Source organism: Pempheris klunzingeri, chromosome 15, assembly GCF_042242105.1.
Source record: "Pempheris klunzingeri isolate RE-2024b chromosome 15, fPemKlu1.hap1, whole genome shotgun sequence".
Lineage (NCBI taxonomy): Eukaryota > Metazoa > Chordata > Actinopteri > Acropomatiformes > Pempheridae > Pempheris > Pempheris klunzingeri.
The window spans coordinates 8,254,143-8,272,600 of NC_092026.1; the positions used below are offsets into that span (position 1 = coordinate 8,254,143).

An 18,458-nucleotide genomic window follows, 5' to 3' on the forward strand; every position below is an offset into this window, starting at 1 on the left:
ATGTGTGTGATGTTTTTTCAGACCGTGCTGATGTGAAAACATGTACACGTTACTTATTATATAGTGGCTTCATACCAGTTTTAAAAAAAAATGTTTCCTGGACATTTTCTAGATGAACATTTTAAGTCTGTAGCACCTTGACTAACTTGTTGCACTCCGTTAAAAATAAAAACATGGACACAAACATTCAGAGTTAGCAATATCATTTAATCTTTCCCCTCAGCTTAGAATCACTGTTGTACATAAGTTACTGTTTTCTCAATTTCACAGGTTCATTTTTTTCTCTCTTCAAACTTCCAGTTTGACCTCCCTCTCGTATCAAACGAAAAAAAAAAGCAGATTGTATTATACAAAAATGCAAACCAATTTTCACACAGTGAATTCTCTTACAAAGTCATAAAATGGCGTAATAATGGCTACATCCACATTGGAGGAAGATAATTCTAGACATTCCTTAATGGAGTATAATATACATATAAAAACTTCTTTTTTTCTTGCTGAAATCAAACCTGTACCTTAATTTAAGAGATATTTTACAAGGGAGTAATTATATAAAATAGCCATTTGCGAATTTCCCCAGAAAGTCAGGGAATAAAATGTGAGCCTCAAACAGCAGTAACAGAGTTCAGTGGTCAAGGGTGGGAGTGGAGGGGTTAACTGGTTATGTAAATGAGGGGCAGAGGCAGCAGTTCCACTCAGAAACAAAAACACACAGGAGATTGAAATGAACATCTTCGCTATTTACTATATAGTATACCACCCCGTAGTATGTCAGTTCTGCTAAGCTAAAGGTGTTTTAGGCTCATTCAGACCTGCAGGGACCGATCAGGTAGAATCAGCACTGTGATAGTTTTGGTTGACTTGCTCTTAGAGAGAGTGAGAAACAGCATAATTAATTAAATGTTGCCCGTTCATGGCATTATAATAGCAGAATTAAGCTGGTAGGCCAATTTCTTGTAAAGAGATGTCTAAGAAGAACAAAACTATTGTGTGAATTTCACTCAGATACCCTTGTAGCTGTTGACTACACATCAGGTCAGATGATGCATTTAAGACTGTAAGACTTCAGTAAATTCACTCAACTATTGCCGCAACAACAAAAAACAAGAGAAAGAAAAACTACAAACCCAGCTAGGCCGACAACATTTCCTTAAAAATTATAAAATACAATTTTTGTCTCAAATCTTGAGATTTGCATTATTGCATTGTTGCTGTTTTATATGACATTTTCAAAAGGGGCAAGGGGGGTCTAATAGAGTCCATTTGTATAACTCTAAATCGTGCCAATTCAGTGTTAATCCGTATTTTTCAGATCACCTTATGCTCAAAAGCAGACAAGGTAAAGGAGCATTGCAAGAGGATTTAAGGCCAACCTTTCATTAGAAACTACCTGAATATCCTCTTGGGGGCAGGGGTGGGAAAAAAAACCCCAACACGTTTCTAATACCTCAACACTATCACCCAGTACAGCACACTTTGAGGGGAAAAAAAAACAAACTTAGGGTACATTTTCTACAACACAATCTAGCACACACAAAACGTCTCCATAAATTTTCCAAAGTTACATCATTTTGTCTTCTTCGGAAGCATAGTCTATAAAGAACATCTTTGTTTGAACACAAAAGATTAAGTGAACACACGTCAATGCGCACAGAAGTCCTTCGTCTGGGAAAGGATAAAGTCTGTGTTGGCAACCAGTGGACAGAAAACAAATGAAAAAAAAGATTTTTGCTGATTCTAAGTAGAGATCATTTAATATAAATGCTGAGCGAGTAAAATAAGAGGTGGCACATTAATAGTGCTTTAGTATATTAATGTATGTATACATACTCATATGTATAAGTGAGCTGTGTACCTAAACAATAAATGTAGCGAGGAGAAGCCGGAGGCTTTAAGTGTGGTAGGAAAATCTGAAAAAAGTAAAGACCCAAACATCCACTATCATGGCGCTGACAAATTGGAAGAGATGCCCGTCAAACAACCCAGATGAGGATGTGAGACACAAAGACGTTTGTGTCTTTATTTATTTGACTCATCAGTTATCAGGGATTTGTCAAACTCTGTCAGTTTCTCAGTACCCCTCGTCTGACCAAAACGAAAGGCTCAATGTTAAACTAAAACGACTTGACCCAGAGCGTCTCCTCTACCCTTCAACCGTTCAAACACAAGGACTCGCTCGCTCACAGCAGAGCTGTAAAACTGTGGCCAATCATGCTAATTGTTTACAAAAGGCAAAGAGCTCCACTGAGCATCAGCAGTAAACAATTTACACGATGGAGAAAGAGCAATAATAGTGGTAATGGTGGTGATGATGCCAGAAAATGTGATGTAGTGAAGGAATATTGTACTCCTCACCAATAAAGATGCTTTAATATACTCAATGCTTTACAAATAAACTTATCACATCTGCTACCCTCAGTATCCAACACAAATATCCCATGTAAACATGATCTCAAAAGTACTGTGCAGCTAAAAACGTTACAATACTTTCTAAGAGTACAAATGTTAAGTTTTGTTTTGCTTGGAATCGAACCATTTCATGCCTGAGAAGAGGACACACATTCATCCACGATCTATAAAACCTTCACTAGGTAAGCCACACCCCCCAAATCGTAACAATGTAAAGCATGAAAAAGTAAAACAAAATTAAACAAAAAAAAAAAAACACAAGGGAAGGCAACTTCATAGAAGTTAGGAGAACAAATGACAAGATAATCCCAATGGGGAGGCCTTTTGAGTGGCCCGACGAGAAGCTCTGAGGAGGGAAATCCTTATTTACCCGGACATTACGCAGTCCAGCTCACACTAATTCACCTGACTCCTGAGGCAGAAAAATGTGCGCTCTCTCTCTCTGCCTGATCATGTGCATTCACCCCAAAAAACTGTTTTTTAAGGGTGCTGTGAGAAAATTCACAACATTATCAGCCGGGCCCCGAGTGCAGCCCTACAGAGCACAGGAGAAAGGCATTGCAACCGAACCACATCAGGTCACACCGCGACCGAGAGAAGCACATAGTAGATTCCCTTATAGAAAACATGTGGAAAGCTCATTATCAAAAAGACTTATTGCAATCTTTAAAACAGAATGCTTCAATTAAATATATAATATACTGCTTTCAAGTATGAAACAGACATATGGTGTGTTCATAAAATGCACTAATAAAATCATACTTCTCGTGGCAGGTGGGGACATGCATGTGGTGCAAAAGAGATTTCTAACACCTTGCATCTCCATTTCAGCTGAATACTGGTCGAATATTGTTTTCCTTTTCCCTCCTCAGACCATCTAGATCTGGGCAACCACGTTTTTTTACGATTCTGGGGGCGAGTACCAAGCGACGCAGTTCTACTGCTTCCTACAATACCTTCATGGATCATCAGATTGCAGCAAGAGACGTTCCTCCGAGCGCATGTGATGTTTTAGTGCTTGTTAATTTGCTCTTCTGCCTCTAACCGTTAATCTACATGTACGCTGGTACAACTAAAGCAAAACGTCTATAGGGAGGATCTATCTAATACTTGCCTATGTTTTTGTGTTTATTAAGTTCAGGCCTATCTTTTTTTTTTTTTTTAACGAAATTATAATACTACTGTCAACATCACCACCATTTTCTCTTCCAGATTCATCTATTGTGAGCCTTGTTAATCTTTAATCCCAGTACAAAAAAAAAAGAAAAATTAACACACACGAGAAATGTTATCATATGCCCTGGTTTCCAGGCAAGGAAAGTCATTAAAAAAAGCTCATTCACAGAACAAAAAGAAAGAAAATTCATATCACGGCAGATACTGCTCATCTTCTAAATAGAATGGGTGTATGTGTGCCTGTGCATGCTTTTCAATTGAGCATCTTGAGAGTGTGCATGTGTGTGTGTGTGTGTGTGTGTGTGTGTATATATGTGTGTGTGTGTGTGTGTGTGTGTGTGTGTGTAAGTGTGTACTGCCTAAGAGCAGGAATGGACGACGCCATTCTTCTGCATCTCTGAACCAGTGGCACCTGGATCGGAGCACAAGCTCAACGCAGACGTCTTATTGGTCAGTGACAGCATGGACCCGCCCACTGCACTTTCTTGCATACTGCTGGAGCCGTTTGACACCTCGCTGAATGAAAGACATGAGAGAAAAAAACATGAGGACGAGGAAGACTGGGAGGAGGTCAGGCTAATAATGAAATGCATGCATATTTGGGTAGTATACACAATTTTCTGTTCTAGTGTGTGTGTACCCACCCAAGGGCCATGGAGATTTCTTCCAGCTGAGCCTTGTGCTCTGGTTGTCCATTCTCTGCAGGTTTCATCTTGTACTGCTGAACGTCGTGGGCTACTTGGTTTTCCTGGTGTGCAGATGGACAAAACATGCTTATTTGCTGGAAAGACCCCTTTCTGCATATTCTGCCAATGGGGATCTAGCCGAAAACTGAATTTTCATCTGTATTGCCCCCCCCCCACCACCACCACCACAACTCCAGTTATCACAGGACCAGTTTGATCAATAACTCCCCTCTTATCCAACTGCTCTCAAAATCAATAGTAAGACTGTTACTGCCTTACAATTGCAGTCAAGAGCCCACCCATCCTCACCAGAGCCATCTCACGGGTCCTCTTGCCGATTTCTCTCTCCACCTGGTGAAGCTCCAGGCTCAGCTGTTCACTGGACACAGCTGTGGTGCTTGCTCCCCCTGCAGGCCACTTGGGCTGTTGCTGCTGCTGGGCAACTGCCTGGCCCTGGCTGGGCGGCCCTGGCTGGCCTGCCAATGAACTGGTCTCCCTCTGCAACAGTAAGGGGTTACTGGCAGGCTGTAATAGTGAGACAGGAAGTGAACATGATGAGTGTGCAACTTGGAAATTTCTGGTAATAGTCAGAACAGGATGAAATGTGAAGTCTGTTTAAAGAGACTCAAGGTTTCAGTGACTATATTTTCATAGTGACTAGGTATTATGACTGCAGACTGCTGCTATTCTTCACCATTTTAATCATCATGTGAAATGATCGCGGGGCTATAAACATAAAGTAACCACCTCTTGACTTTAAAAACTTTTAGACTTATCTCAAAATCTTGAAAATGTAGAATTTATCAAAACAATTTCTGCACTTTCTAGACCTCTGTAGGTCCTCTTGTTTGTCAGAGAATATACACACCTCCATGCTTCGCATCTGGGTCTGTTGGTTGATCTGCTGGGTGACCTGCTGCAACTCAATCTTTAATTGTTCTCTGTCTGGGGCTGCCATAGGTAGGCTGTGAGGGTGAAACATGGTGAGAAATTTAGATAACTGCTTTACTGTCCATCTGTGGCCAAAAACCGTCACCCTCACCATTTGTGATAAGCATTATCTTCAAATGAAAATTAAAAAGGTGATGAGAAAGACAAATGCAGGTCTCACCGCTCGCTTAAGTGTCCCTGAGAGGAGGAGGGAGTCTGATGGGAGGGGTATGAAGCTCCACCCCATCCTCCATGGCTTACATATGTGTATTCTGCTGTAGGCAAGGTGGTGAAATGGTTATCAGATGTGTTTCCAATTACAAACCGTTAAGATTAAACACCACAATTAAGTGACATTAACATGTTGGAAAAATTCACTTTACAGGGTAGGAGTGGATATAATTAGTCAAGCATTATAATCAATAGGTTATAATTTTTTAATAAGTTTACAAAAATCACATTTATACACACAAGATTTCCATCATCTAATTAAGCGAAATCTTTTATTCTTTTTAATCATTTAGATATTTTTTTGTATTTTTGCATGTTTTAGGCAGAAAAACAAAACTATGGTTGGGAACAAATATTTTTCAACCACCTGATTTTCAGAAATTATACAGGGTTACCCATTTCCGTTTACAGCAAAAACAAAATGCTAATGCGCAATGATACGTACGTGTTTATTATTCATCAATAGGTTGTTGTGCACATGGTCTCTTACCTGGCATGGCCATATGTTTAGAGTTTGGGTTCTGGGGAGTGGAGGCCATAGCCTGCACAGGCCCGGTGGTCTGGTAGCCGGTCTTTGAGGTGCGGGAGATGGCACCAAAGCGTGATACAGTTGGCTGGGGGCCAAATGGGATAATAGGATCATCGTCCTTGACTTCTGTACCCCTCCGAGGAGCCTCCAGCGATGGTTCTCTCAGACCCTTAGCATCCACATTCTGACAGACAGGGAGAGAGAAGGATACAGAGAGAATAGGTTATGGTATGGAGAGAAATTAAGAAAAAGCATGTTCCTTTCTTCACTTGGCACTTAAATACACTGTGGTTAACAAATGTTGTTTCTGGTGGTAGAATAAAGAGAGTTAAGATATGTTTGACAGAACATAATGCTTGCTTGCTGGGGCTTGTTAATTAGTTAAACAAACAAGATCCAATACCAGAATAGGTAGCACTGATTTACATCACCTCAACCATCATTAAGTCAGTAAGCTTGTTAAACTGTTTTACTCCTCTTTGAGTTTTATTCATTAACTCTTTACATTGCATTATTTTCCCTCCCCTAATGGGAAAATACTGATATGGTTACAAACAAAATCACTCATCTGGACTCACCATCATCTCCATGGCACCAGGAACCATAACGTCTTTGGGTTTGGCGTCCTTTGTGCCAATGTAGGAGCCGATGGTTTCACAAGACCAGGGAGAGTACTGCCCTGCATAGTCAGGTTCTCTGCATTTCATAATGGTTTTGGAGCTCTCCTCACCATACTGCAGACATAGGACATATAAAGAGAAAATGCTGTCATCAATACTTAAGATGTATTCACAGTCAACCAATACCTCTGTTTAACTATTACAGCACAAAGTCACTGACAGTGAATCTTGAAATTAAATGTATCAAAGCGGTTTTATGACCATGCACGACTTGAACCAGTCTCAGAGACATAAGAAATTCAAATAGTGCTAACCTCTGGAGGGTAGTCGCTGGGGAAGGTATGAGAAAGAGTGGGGGAGGCAGCGAATGGTGGAGGGGAGATGACCTTCCTTTCCTCCAGCTGGGATAACAGCTCCTGGCGACGTCGGTGCAAGTAGTCCAGACTGGGCTGCGAACCACTATATGATGGCCCCTAGGACACACACACAGATATATTGCTGCTTAACTGCAAGCATTGTTTGAGTGTTTTCTATCTGGAATGACCACACAGAGTTAAAAGCAACAGCTAAAATAACGATCAATCCAAACAGACTCACCCTGACATAAGTCCTCATGGGTGGTGGCTGGGCACCTGGCGGATAGTAGCCGTCTGGAGGGTATCTTTCCCGGGCACTGGGATCCTGGTGGTAAAGCGAGTTAGCCTGTCCTGCTGATGCCGGGGGAACGTCCAGAGGAGCAGGACTCATTCTGACCAGGCCATCCCTCTGAGATGGGTATGGCTGTGGGGGAGGTGGTGGACCAGTGTAGGTCCCGTGGCGACCTCGGTCATGGTGTGGAGGGTGGTTGTAGGAAAAGGGTGGTCCAGAGTGAGGGGCCTGGTAGGTGCGCTCTGGAGGGCAGTAGCCAGGGTAGGGGTCCTGATAAGGGGGTCCAGACTCACTGGGTGGAGGAGGGTTACGCATGTAATCCCGATGAACATACTGTGGTGGCTGTTGGTAGGGGTACCCTGAGAAATAAATGGCAGATTAATTAACACCACTTTCCTAAATGATTTCAAAGTATAAAGGAGAAAAAAAAAATCTGTCAGATTAATCGTTACCTGTAGGGTACTGTGGGGGCTCATACTGAGAAGCAGTGGGTGGTGGGCGAGAGTCATAGCACATCTCAGCAAGCTGTGGCTGGGGGTACACTTGCGAACCTCTGGGTACTACAGGCATGTGCTTCACCCCAGACAGGTGGTCTGCTGGCATCCTTGGGTGGGACATTGCATGAGGTGGCAGAGGCATACCAGGTTTGGGCAGACTGTCCAGGCTATATCAAATAAAACAAGTCAGATTAGATGAAATATAACAGGCTGATGGTCAAAGTGGTATTTCAATAATAACAACGTGCCATTGAAGGTTAGGTTAAACCGAACTTAAATTAAACTCAATTCAAGGACGAAATAGCCCGAATCATTAAACTAGAGAAAAGAAAACACAATGCTATCAGATGGAGTCCATCAGACGGAAAATCTGCAGACTTCATGCCATGTGGTTGGCTATTCTTTGGCTGCCAATTGATTTAATGTACTGAGAATGCTTTACTCACGGATCAGGTGGTGATCCTGGGGCACTGGGACTGCCTCCGTCCATCTTGATGGGTTTACGCAACAGCTCATATGGGACTGTGTCGGTGCCACGGGGAATGAGCTGGGGCAAAGAGGGTCCACCACTGCCATTGGTAAGGGGTGAAGGCTTCCGGGTCACTGCTACATCAAGAGGAAGGCCGTCATCTGGCATGAGCCCTCCTGAGCCAGGGAGACGAGCTGCCAGACGTTTATTCATCTTGCGATACCTGGCGAACATTATACAAAACATTTAAGAGAGGCTGGTGCTAAATGGCTTCATTTTAACTGTGATAACTAATTTAAAGCTGGGGTGGGGAGTTTCTTTTGGTGGGCAAAAAAAAAAAAAAATCAGAACTTTTCAGCATATCGTAATTTAAGTGGTCTGAGAGAAAACTACACTTCTGCACCTCGTCTTGGCTCCGTTTCAGGCTTTAGAATATCTAACCCAAGGCTAGGGATGCACACCCAATGTTCAGTTGGTAGGCTGTGTCATGGATGTAACATTATAAGACCTTTCATAATGCATCCATATGTGTGTATGTTAAGTTACCATGACAGAAGGCAATGAAAGGCTATGCTGAATGTTGCAAATAGTCTCCTGTTAACCATAACATTAGTTAAAGGCTAATTCAAGTTCATGTTGCTTTCTATAACATCATCGGGATCACAATCAGTATCGGGAGGAGTGGGACTTAACTTTCCTGTGATATCTAAATATGATACAGTTGTTTGGTGGTATAGGCAGATTTACCATGGAAGCAGGCGATGAGTGGCTATGATCAATATTGTTCAGAGTTTACACTACCTTCATGTTAATGTAGCTAACACTAATGTTGCTAATGCTAATGTCAGAACATCAAATTACAGTATTTAATCTCAAGGGGCTTTGAGAAAACTTTATTTTCCTGCATGTAAGGAGGACATGCAAATGCCCTTGCCAGTGGTCTGTGCTCAACTGGTGCGGAGGAGTAGGATAGAGAGGGAAGAGGCGCAAGAGGAGACCTGCCTTTTTTTTTTTTTGCCTTTTCCAGAGAAATGCCACACCCAGCATTAAAAATGTAAACAATGCTGAATGTTGATGTGTGTCAGACTCACTTCTCTAGTTCTTCCTGAGAGTGAGCAAAGGTGCAGCTGGCTCCACGTGGACAGCCTCCCTTCTGCTTCATGTCGCGACACATGTATGTCTTATACTTGCTGTGCTGGGGAGGCTAAAGACAGACATTAAGCATTATTGAAATAGAGAGCAAATAACCGTTTGTGTCGTTGTTAAATCCCTGATGGCATTCAAGGATGTTGTATAACAAGCAACAAACAGAACACTCAAAAGAGGCAATATTAAACATTACAGCTCAGTCAATATATTTTAGCAGATACCTCACAGTTGATATACAGATGTTTTACAAATTAAAAAACAATGTTAGGACCTTCACAAGACTTAAAAGCAGTATTCCTGCAGGTCTCTAGAACTCCTCTGCAGTGATGAACAGCCAAAAGACATTCATGTTTTAATGATGGTGAGGGTAGGACTATGATCTCCCATGGGTGTAGCTGGGACTAATTAAGCAACATACAATGGATGGGGCCCATCTCTTTTTGTGGCACATTGGATAGACTGACCTGTTGAGGATCAGCTCCTTTCTTGCTGTGGTTCTGGATGAAGTCCACAAGGCCATGCACCACTGTTTTCACTGCTACCAACCCTTTCTCGAGCTGCTCCCATGTGGGAGGGGGAGCATCTGTAGAAACAAATGGAGTTATGAGGAAAGCAGACTTTTATCTCAATATTTGAATTGGTGTTACTTAGTTGTCTCAGGTAGGATATGTATGGGACGAAACACAACGGACAGCAAAAAATACCAGCACAAGTGACAACCTGGGAGGTTGCAGGACAGTGATTCTGTAGTTGGTTGTTGCAAAGGTCACTGTTTTGATTCCAACTTGTGACACATCATGTAATTGACTAACTCCCAACATCACTACAAAACCAAGATTCCTGAAGGCGGCCTGTTTCTTACCAGGACTGGGATCAATGTTGGCCAGTAGCTCCAGGTGGGGTCGCAGCCTGTTGAGGTTGGCTGGGTCTCCAGTCCTCTGCAGCGCAATAGTCAGCTCCTGGACACTCTGAGCAAAAGATGCCGGGGTCTGCAGCTACGCCAGAAACAGAAAAAAAGCAATTAAATGCTTAGGTAGGTTTATGGCAGACAGGATTTCTCATAGCTTTGATGCTAAGAAACTGCACCATCGAACATATAAATCCTCTGTGAACTATGTACCATGATATGAAAGCAAACACATGGGATACTTATCACATACCTTATCTATGATAGACTGCATGTGTGATTTGTGAGATTGATCTCCATACAACAGAGAAGACCACTGGTCAGGTGCGATGCGCAGCCCACCCTCCATGGCGATCTGAACAATCTGAGAGTCATGCTCACGCCGCAGAGCCTCGTAAGTACGAAACTCCTCTTTCAGCTGCATCAGGGATGAGTCTTCATCACGTTTGGTCACCTGGGTAGCCCAGAGGACGAAAGAAAGAGTGAGTTGAATTTTTCTTATTTTCTCCTGTTTGGCTTCTTTTGCAGAGAGCCTGTTTAGAGGTTTCACAATTCTTGATGACTAACAGGCAATACAACACCTCTTCTGGTGGAACTAAAGAAAAGACTTAACAGTGTTGGATAAGAGGTAATTAAAAAACAACCCAGGTATGTCTGCATGGTCAGTGTAACTGCACTGTTGAGGCAATGTTGTGGGGCAGCACCACATTGTATTCTGTATTTGTTAAGTTCAAAAAATTTAAGTGAATTGAAGTCAGCGACATACCTTGAAGCAGGAGGCTCTATAGAGGAGCTGCACCACATGGCCTATGCTAGTCTTGGAGGCCTGCGGGAAGCGTGGCTCAAGCCTCTGGACTACAAAGAGAACCAGCACCTTCCTGGATAGAGCAGAGCCGTCCTCTAGAGCTAGAAGGACCAGCTTTAGAGCTTCCTCCTGCATGGCTGGTGGAGGAAAAACACAAACATAAAAACCACGAGTAACATCTGATTGCGAAAAGCCAATATTTACAAATGATTTACAGAGTGACCTCCTAAAAAGTGGAATGTGCTGGTCGCACTTCGCAAGTGATGGAAAATGACGTACCTGGGCCTAGAAACTGACATCCTCGTGCACGGACAGCAGCCCACAGATTGGAGGAGAGCTGCTGTGGATTCTGGTGCTGCAAGATGAGTTCGGTGACAGTTCGCTCCCCCAGAGAGCGTGCCGCTCTCATGGCTCTGACGCGGCCCTCTTCCTCCACCAGCTGACAGTGGACCAGAGTTACCAGTTTCCTCTGCATGGGTCGACTCAGCATGCTCTGGGCTGTGCTGCTCAGGCCCACACCTGGTGAGGGATTAGACAGGACCACCGGTAAACCACGGGAATATACAGTTTGCCAGATAATTAGGTGCACCAAGCTTAAACTAATGCAGTCTTTTACAACAATCCCACAATGAGTCCTACCTTCATGAAGGTTTTTGTTACAACCATTTTTTGTTTTAGTGAGGTGATAGTTAAACTTGATGATCATTATGGAGGATATGGTCTGTGATGTTGTTGAACTGTATTACATTATACAGAGAGGTCTTTCTGTTTCATCTACTGTCATTGATGAGGTGGACAAAAACACCTGTCAATATAACTCAATACAATTAAACAGCTCCACCAAATACAGCCTCCAACATCACCACTAAGTTGAACCAACACCTCACAAGAATTCAATGTTACTATTAAGTAATGATTATATTCAAGTTACAGACACTGGTATATTGCTTCATCCAACAGACATGCACCTCTGCAGCAGAACTGCTTTGACACACTGATGTAAGACACAGTGACAATGAGGGTGCATCAAACTGTAAACTGAAGGAAAATGGGTTTACTGGGTATGCACATGATAAGTTGCTCATCTTTCAATCACCATTAACAATTTGGCTGAAGAAATATGCAATTAGCAACAATGAGCAATGTTAGTGCCGCATTATTTGTGCATACCCGGGACATTAGATTCAGCCATGTGGGTGTTTTCAAAGCCTTTCAAAGCCTAGACTTGTGCTATGCGGGTAACATGCACCTCTTCATCAATAGAGTTTACTGTGGCTACTTCCTCCCAACCCTCCAAGAATGGAGGGTTAATCCAAGAATGGGCTAGGCTCCTACAATCCTAGGTGCTAAAGTTGAATTATAACAGTGGAGAATTATGTGGGAGGAATTATGTGACAGCATTACTGCTTTTTAATTTATGACAATCTTATGTTTAAAGAAACTATGATTAAAATACCTGATTTTGCTCTAGTTTTGCTATAAAAAGAGCCTATTAGAATTGTTTCAATCAGTCAGTCACTCATATTCACTTATTAGTCATGAACATGACCAATGATTAAGGAAATTGCACCCCTATCGTACATTTTATTTGGATGTCCGTTTGTACATGAGGTAATCAATATGGCAGGTTTAAGGAGCCATTATACCTTTCAAAACAAGAAAGACACAAAGGAAATGTTATGGTTTTGACAGTTATGGTGACACTCACCACATCAAATGTGAAATGCCCTTTTTAGCCCTCTTTCCTTCAAAATTTAGTTTCAGTTTTAAATGTGAGTGCCCTCAACAAAACATTTAATGGTGTTATTTAAAGCTGCATGCCAACAGTGGAGTAATACTGTATTCATTAAATAAACCACAAGACTCTTCAAAGCAAATACAAAAAATTCTAATGTTTCTTTTATATTCAACAAATTGCAGCATAGCATAATATTATATAACACAAGTATCTATTCTACTTTCAACTGATGACAAAGTCAAACAATGTAATTGTCTGACATATCTATATGTAATTTATATTGCTTTTCAATGGGGTTGTATTAAACCGTGTTTACGACAAGAACCCATTTAACGACTTCGTGATGTCATATTCACAACTTTGCAAGTGGAGATTTTCAGCTGTAACATTTGGCTATATTTTAAAAAACGTGGCTCCCTATGGAAATTAGTTCTTTTTTCACATTCATTTCAACACTTATTTTACTAGCACAACACCAACGTGCAAAAAACACAAACTCATGCACCATTTTTGAAAAGGGAACAAAGCCACGTCCATTAACAGTCATCCAGCAGCAGTACTCTCACATCTTCAACCATGTGAAAGCCAAGAATATTCAGTACTGGACTTCCCATGCTGAAAATAACCTCCAGAGTTTCATTTGAGGCAGCAAAAGTGTCAACGGATCATAATAAAGGTGGAACAAACTATAAAAGTAACAACTATGTGTTTGTGTGTTTTAAGTACCTCGGGGGTTGCTGAGAGGTTTGAGGTAGAGGGCCAGCTCCTCTACACACTGCCTGGCCTCCTCATAATGCTGTGAGTCCTCTGGACTGGTTATCAAGGCAACTGGCTGAGCCTTAGGAACCTGCAGCAGGACAGGAAGAGGGAAAAATTAGGACAATCCATAGCTATAGCAGAAAGATTTTAGTGCGATTATAACTCAACAATGATGTAGTGTGTGTAAGTGGAACACAAAGTCATCACTTTATTCTCTTTGTCAAATGTATTTGCAACAATACATTTAAGACTAAGCGTGCCAATTTATATCAGAATAACTCTTTGAGTGGGAGGGTTTGTGTGTATACATGAGGTATTTTGGCAAAAAGTGAAAACTGCAATGGTATTGTAAAATGTATAAACACTTGTACAAGAATTTTGTATGGGCAGCAAACATGAACAAACAAAGCAGTACAAAACAAGCAGTATTGTAAATTTAGAATTAGGCAATCTTCATTTACACTGATATGTGACGTATAATGACATATATCATGCCCCATGTCCTAAAAACCTCTTTTTTAGAACTCCCTTATTATCCTATTAGAGAATAATTTCACGATGTTGCTGTGATAATTACTTGAGTATGCTCCACTAATCATTGAGTTTTCCCTGGACCTAACTTACACATATACATCAGAGCAAGGAAACAAAATCAGAACCATTGAAATAAACCAAAGGCTTGTGCTCCATTCTTTTCATGTCATGGCTTGTTGACCTGTACCTATCCCAGATGACAATGATAATAAATGCCATATAAAATAGAGACAATAAAAAGTAGCATTTCTCATCATATCTACATGATCATGGTCAGACTGTGCTGTATCACAATATGCATCAGGCACACTTTCCGAGCTTTGTTAGTGCTGATTTAAATAACCATGTGGCATTCACTAGAACTGACCAAAACAACCTGCAGCTCTTGGGCATTTAATAACATAAATTAGGTCATTTTCATGAACAACATAGGAACAGAACTAACCTTATTACTTCCACTTCTATCTTCCACTATCAATTTGATTGGACATTGTACCCTACAAACCTGTATGAGCACAGATTTGCAAGGCACTCAGCTAAGAGACAAGGCATAAGCCATGGCTATATTAGACACACCACAGGTTCACAGTCAATACACTGACGTTATCCATTATTATACATAATTTACCTGGAAACTTGGCCAACAAAGCCAAATTACTGTTAGCTGTGCCTCACCCTCATGGCCAAACACTGCCTCAGAGAAATACTGCTTTACTCATTGTGTCATCACTTAGTAGACCAACAGAATTTAAGTCATTGCTCAATGACTTGAATATGAGTCATTAAAGAATGTCCAAGCTATGCGTTTCATGTAATAGCCTGTGCACAACGCTCTTTTACAAACCATAAATAGTAATTATAGAAAACATCTTAAAACGTTCCACTACTCAAACACAAAACATATCCATGAGCTGTTACCCTTCACCACAAGCAAGCATCAACAAGGTCTATGCATAAATGATGTCAACACAGGATCTGTTATAAATTGCAAAACAAATGTACAAACAGACACAAGTCTTACCTGGCCTCCCACCAGCTGCAACAGTGCTGTGTTGACAGGTAGTTGCTCGATGTCTGTGCTGATGGCTGTCTGGTCAAAGGGACAGGCCTTACGGTGCAACTTGTTCAGGCACATCTTGCAGACAGTATGTCCACAGCCCAAGCTGATGGGCCGGCGAACAGTCTCCTCAAATGTCTGTGTGCAGATTGGGCACAGCAGGAACTCTGTCCATTGTGGTGCTTGCACTGGCATGGTTATATGTTGATGGGACGAGTGTGTGTAAATATGTGTAAGCTTTAACACAGAGAAAAAAAATCAAATAATATATATATTTATATGGAAGATTCCACTGGAATCAAGAATTTTTCTTCCGAACTCAATCGTTCTTAAATGTTTTCACACATTGTGGATTTTGGATCACATCGCGTGATGAATACTGTAAAAGAGAAAGACAAAGAGAATTAAAATTGTGCACTCAGGCAACAATTTTGCATAATGGCAAAATGTAGCTGTATGTTAGTTTCACCTTATATTCCAACAGTATCTAAGTGCATTTCAAAAACAAGGCTGTGTTATGTGTGAACGCATCTGTAGCTCAGAAATGCATTAAAGGCAGTGGGATGACAAAGATGGTTGCTCGTAGAACCACTGATACTTTACTACATAGAATCTGTAATCGAAAGTCTATTAGGCTTTGACTAGTCGCCGCTATGCGTTCAGTCATAACACTATACAAAGTAAAAATGAAATCAGGTGACACAGCACTTATTTATAAAATAAAGAGAATACAAACGACGGAGGAGGATCAAAACAACTGCTGTGTGGCCTACTTACAAGAGCTGTAACCACTATGACTGTGGACAAAGGGTCCATAGAGGCTTAACAACCCAGTCCCTCTGCGCTATCTAACTTGTTACGAAGCTAGCTAACATTTGTTAATACAGTTGGGTAGCATTGGGCTACAAACGTTTATTTTATTTCTGGTCAACCAGACTACTACCGTGGCTGTAATCATCTCGATTTTTGACTTTGCTCCCACGAATGTTTTATCTGATATAAAGCGATACGTTAGCTAGCAACGTTAGCTTCCTTTTAGCAAGCTAAGCTATGGGTGGCTAGTTAGCTAGGTTGGCTAGCGAGCAAACGTCGTCCGATTAAAAACACAATCACTTAATAATCTAAACCACATCATCGGTTAATCAAGATACAGTAGTTATTCTCAATGTGGCTGAAATTAAGAATCCATTAAACTACGAAGAACACTAGTTACCATCTCGTGTGTTGGTCTGGGAGACGATAACTAGAGAAGAACCACAGTGACACTGAAAAGTGGAGCCATTTGACTCTTCACAGCGAGATTATGTAACGCTAGCATCGGAAACTACCTAGCTACACAACCGCTTTACAAATGTATCTACCTCCACGAAATACACTCACTTAACGGTGTTCACAACGGTCGAAACCACAGCACGACTGTGTTTTGGCCACATTTAAGACGCAGCTAACACCAGTACTCGTCGTACTGAGCACAGAGAGCTAACAGCCTAGCGAACAAATCTCACTCCTCCCTCTGCTAGCAGTTAGCTTGCTAGCTAACGTTAGCTACAACCAACCATAGCTATGCGTCATTAATGTGACTAAAACAAAACATGCAACCTCTGCTGTTAGTTCTATCATGACAAATAGATGATTATTGTCGATACTACTCACTCATTCCAAAACATTTGGAAGATTTTCATCTTTCTTTAGGAAACTGCAGCGATATTTTCTTGCCATGTCGACTGTGCAGCTTAGCTGCTGCCGAGGTTTGGGGAGGGTGTCAACTCGACAACAGACTCGCTAGCCGGTTACAGCTAGCTGGGCAAGATGTGTGTGCCTGTGTGTGTGTGTGTGTGTGTGTGTGTGTGTGTGTGTGTGTGTGTGTGTGTGTGTGTGTGTGTGTGTGTGTGTGCGCGCGCGCTGATGACGCCCTCTGCTGACACTAAGCCGCACTCGCAGCTACAACACTAAACTGAGCAGCATCTGCCAGTCTGATCACATCTGGGGTTTGTGACAACTGGCGGGCTGAACATTGTCCCAATTAGGCTGACCGTGCACGAGTGCGTGCGTTTTGTGTGCGTGTTTGTGAGCACATGTGTCTATGAAAGCAGAGAGAGAGAGAGAGAGAGAGAGAGAGCTGGACAGGGAGGGAGCTGGGATGAATTGAGATAGAGGGAGGGATCAGCTGTATTGACAAATAAGAATCAGGCGACAGTTGTTTTTACGATGCAAAATTTGCCCCATATTCTCTAAAGCACATGCAGCTGGCATTCCTGTATCAAAATCATCGAGATATGCCAGGAATTACAAGATATTAAGGATATCGCATTTAGGCTGAAGCCCATTAAGCCATTTTAGTTTTATTTATTTTTTTCTCTTTTTCATTGGCTTATTACTGTGTGCACGGAGTCGGTGTGTATGCTCTGTACTTACGCAACAGAGAGCTTCACTCGGCAACGGGTTCGCGAGGCAAGGACGAAATTAAAGCAGGCATTTTTGTATTCCATTTTTGTCTAATCCCACTGATTTCTGAAGGGATTACCGGACCAATCATGATTGAGAGGCCGCTGGCTCTCCTGACACCGCCTGGACCGGGAGCTGTGTAGACTCTGAGTGGAGGGACAGCACAGAGATCTGGAGAATCATTGAGAAATTTGTTATTTGCTTTCCGTTTCTTCCTTTTTTTTCATCCGGGTGAGAAAGTTGCACCGTCTTCTTGCTTATGTTTGCGACCGACCTGAGGCTGCGCGCTGCAGATACTGCACGGTTTGCGCAGGTTTGAGAATGAAAGGTAACTTAGATTTGTGCAATTGCAACGTTCACATGATGGTCAACGCTCTAGCTGTGTTTTAAAGGACACCGTCTTCACTAAAAATCCAGGTATGATATCTACTGTGTGCTTGGCCCATTTATGAAACTAAATCTGGTGTTAGTGAATGTGTTGTAAAGCTAACTTTGTTCTTAATGTTAATTATGTTTGTTAACTTGGCCTTTTGCATGGTGTTGTGCATTGGATCTGCACTATAAGGAATTTTACACGGAATTTTAAAATATTTCAATTTCTCAAGGCTGATTAAATGATTGTTCATTTTCTCTGTTTTATTATCGAATGTGTGACTGATTTACTGAGAAAGTTTTGTGCCATTTGTTGATTCATTGTTGATTTTATTTGACAACAAACATTTATAATATAGTTTATTCGTGCAGGGGCTCAGTTGCAGGCAGCAGTTGCTTATTCCCATTCTAAAGGATTATCCTGTGCACTGCAAAGTAATCAGTGGATAAGGCAACGTGACTGAATCCACATTACATATCTCCTCACCAGGCAGATC

General features: G+C 41.7%; 1 protein-coding gene across 3 annotated transcripts; it reads right to left on the bottom strand.

Annotated features, from left to right (window-relative positions):
• Positions 1-186: 186 nt before the first annotated feature.
• Positions 187-16,899, bottom strand: rc3h1b (ring finger and CCCH-type domains 1b). 3 transcript variants are annotated; one of them, XM_070844380.1, is made up of 20 exons: positions 16,798-16,899; positions 15,109-15,523; positions 13,521-13,641; positions 11,336-11,575; positions 11,018-11,193; positions 10,505-10,705; positions 10,207-10,339; positions 9,809-9,927; positions 9,287-9,399; positions 8,173-8,418; positions 7,682-7,893; positions 7,179-7,588; positions 6,896-7,054; positions 6,540-6,695; positions 5,923-6,145; positions 5,383-5,473; positions 5,140-5,236; positions 4,581-4,796; positions 4,230-4,333; positions 187-4,101 (listed from the first exon to the last, which is right to left on the bottom strand). In XM_070844380.1, the coding sequence occupies exons 2-20, from the start codon at positions 15,337-15,339 to the stop codon at positions 3,945-3,947; spliced, it is 3,405 nt and encodes a 1,134-aa protein (XP_070700481.1). In that variant the 5' UTR covers positions 15,340-15,523; positions 16,798-16,899; the 3' UTR covers positions 187-3,944. The 3 variants fall into 3 exon arrangements, with proteins under 3 accessions (XP_070700481.1, XP_070700482.1, XP_070700480.1); XM_070844381.1 differs by having other exon boundaries at positions 4,581-4,769; positions 5,383-5,476; XM_070844379.1 differs by having other exon boundaries at positions 5,383-5,476.
• Positions 16,900-18,458: the final 1,559 nt, after the last annotated feature.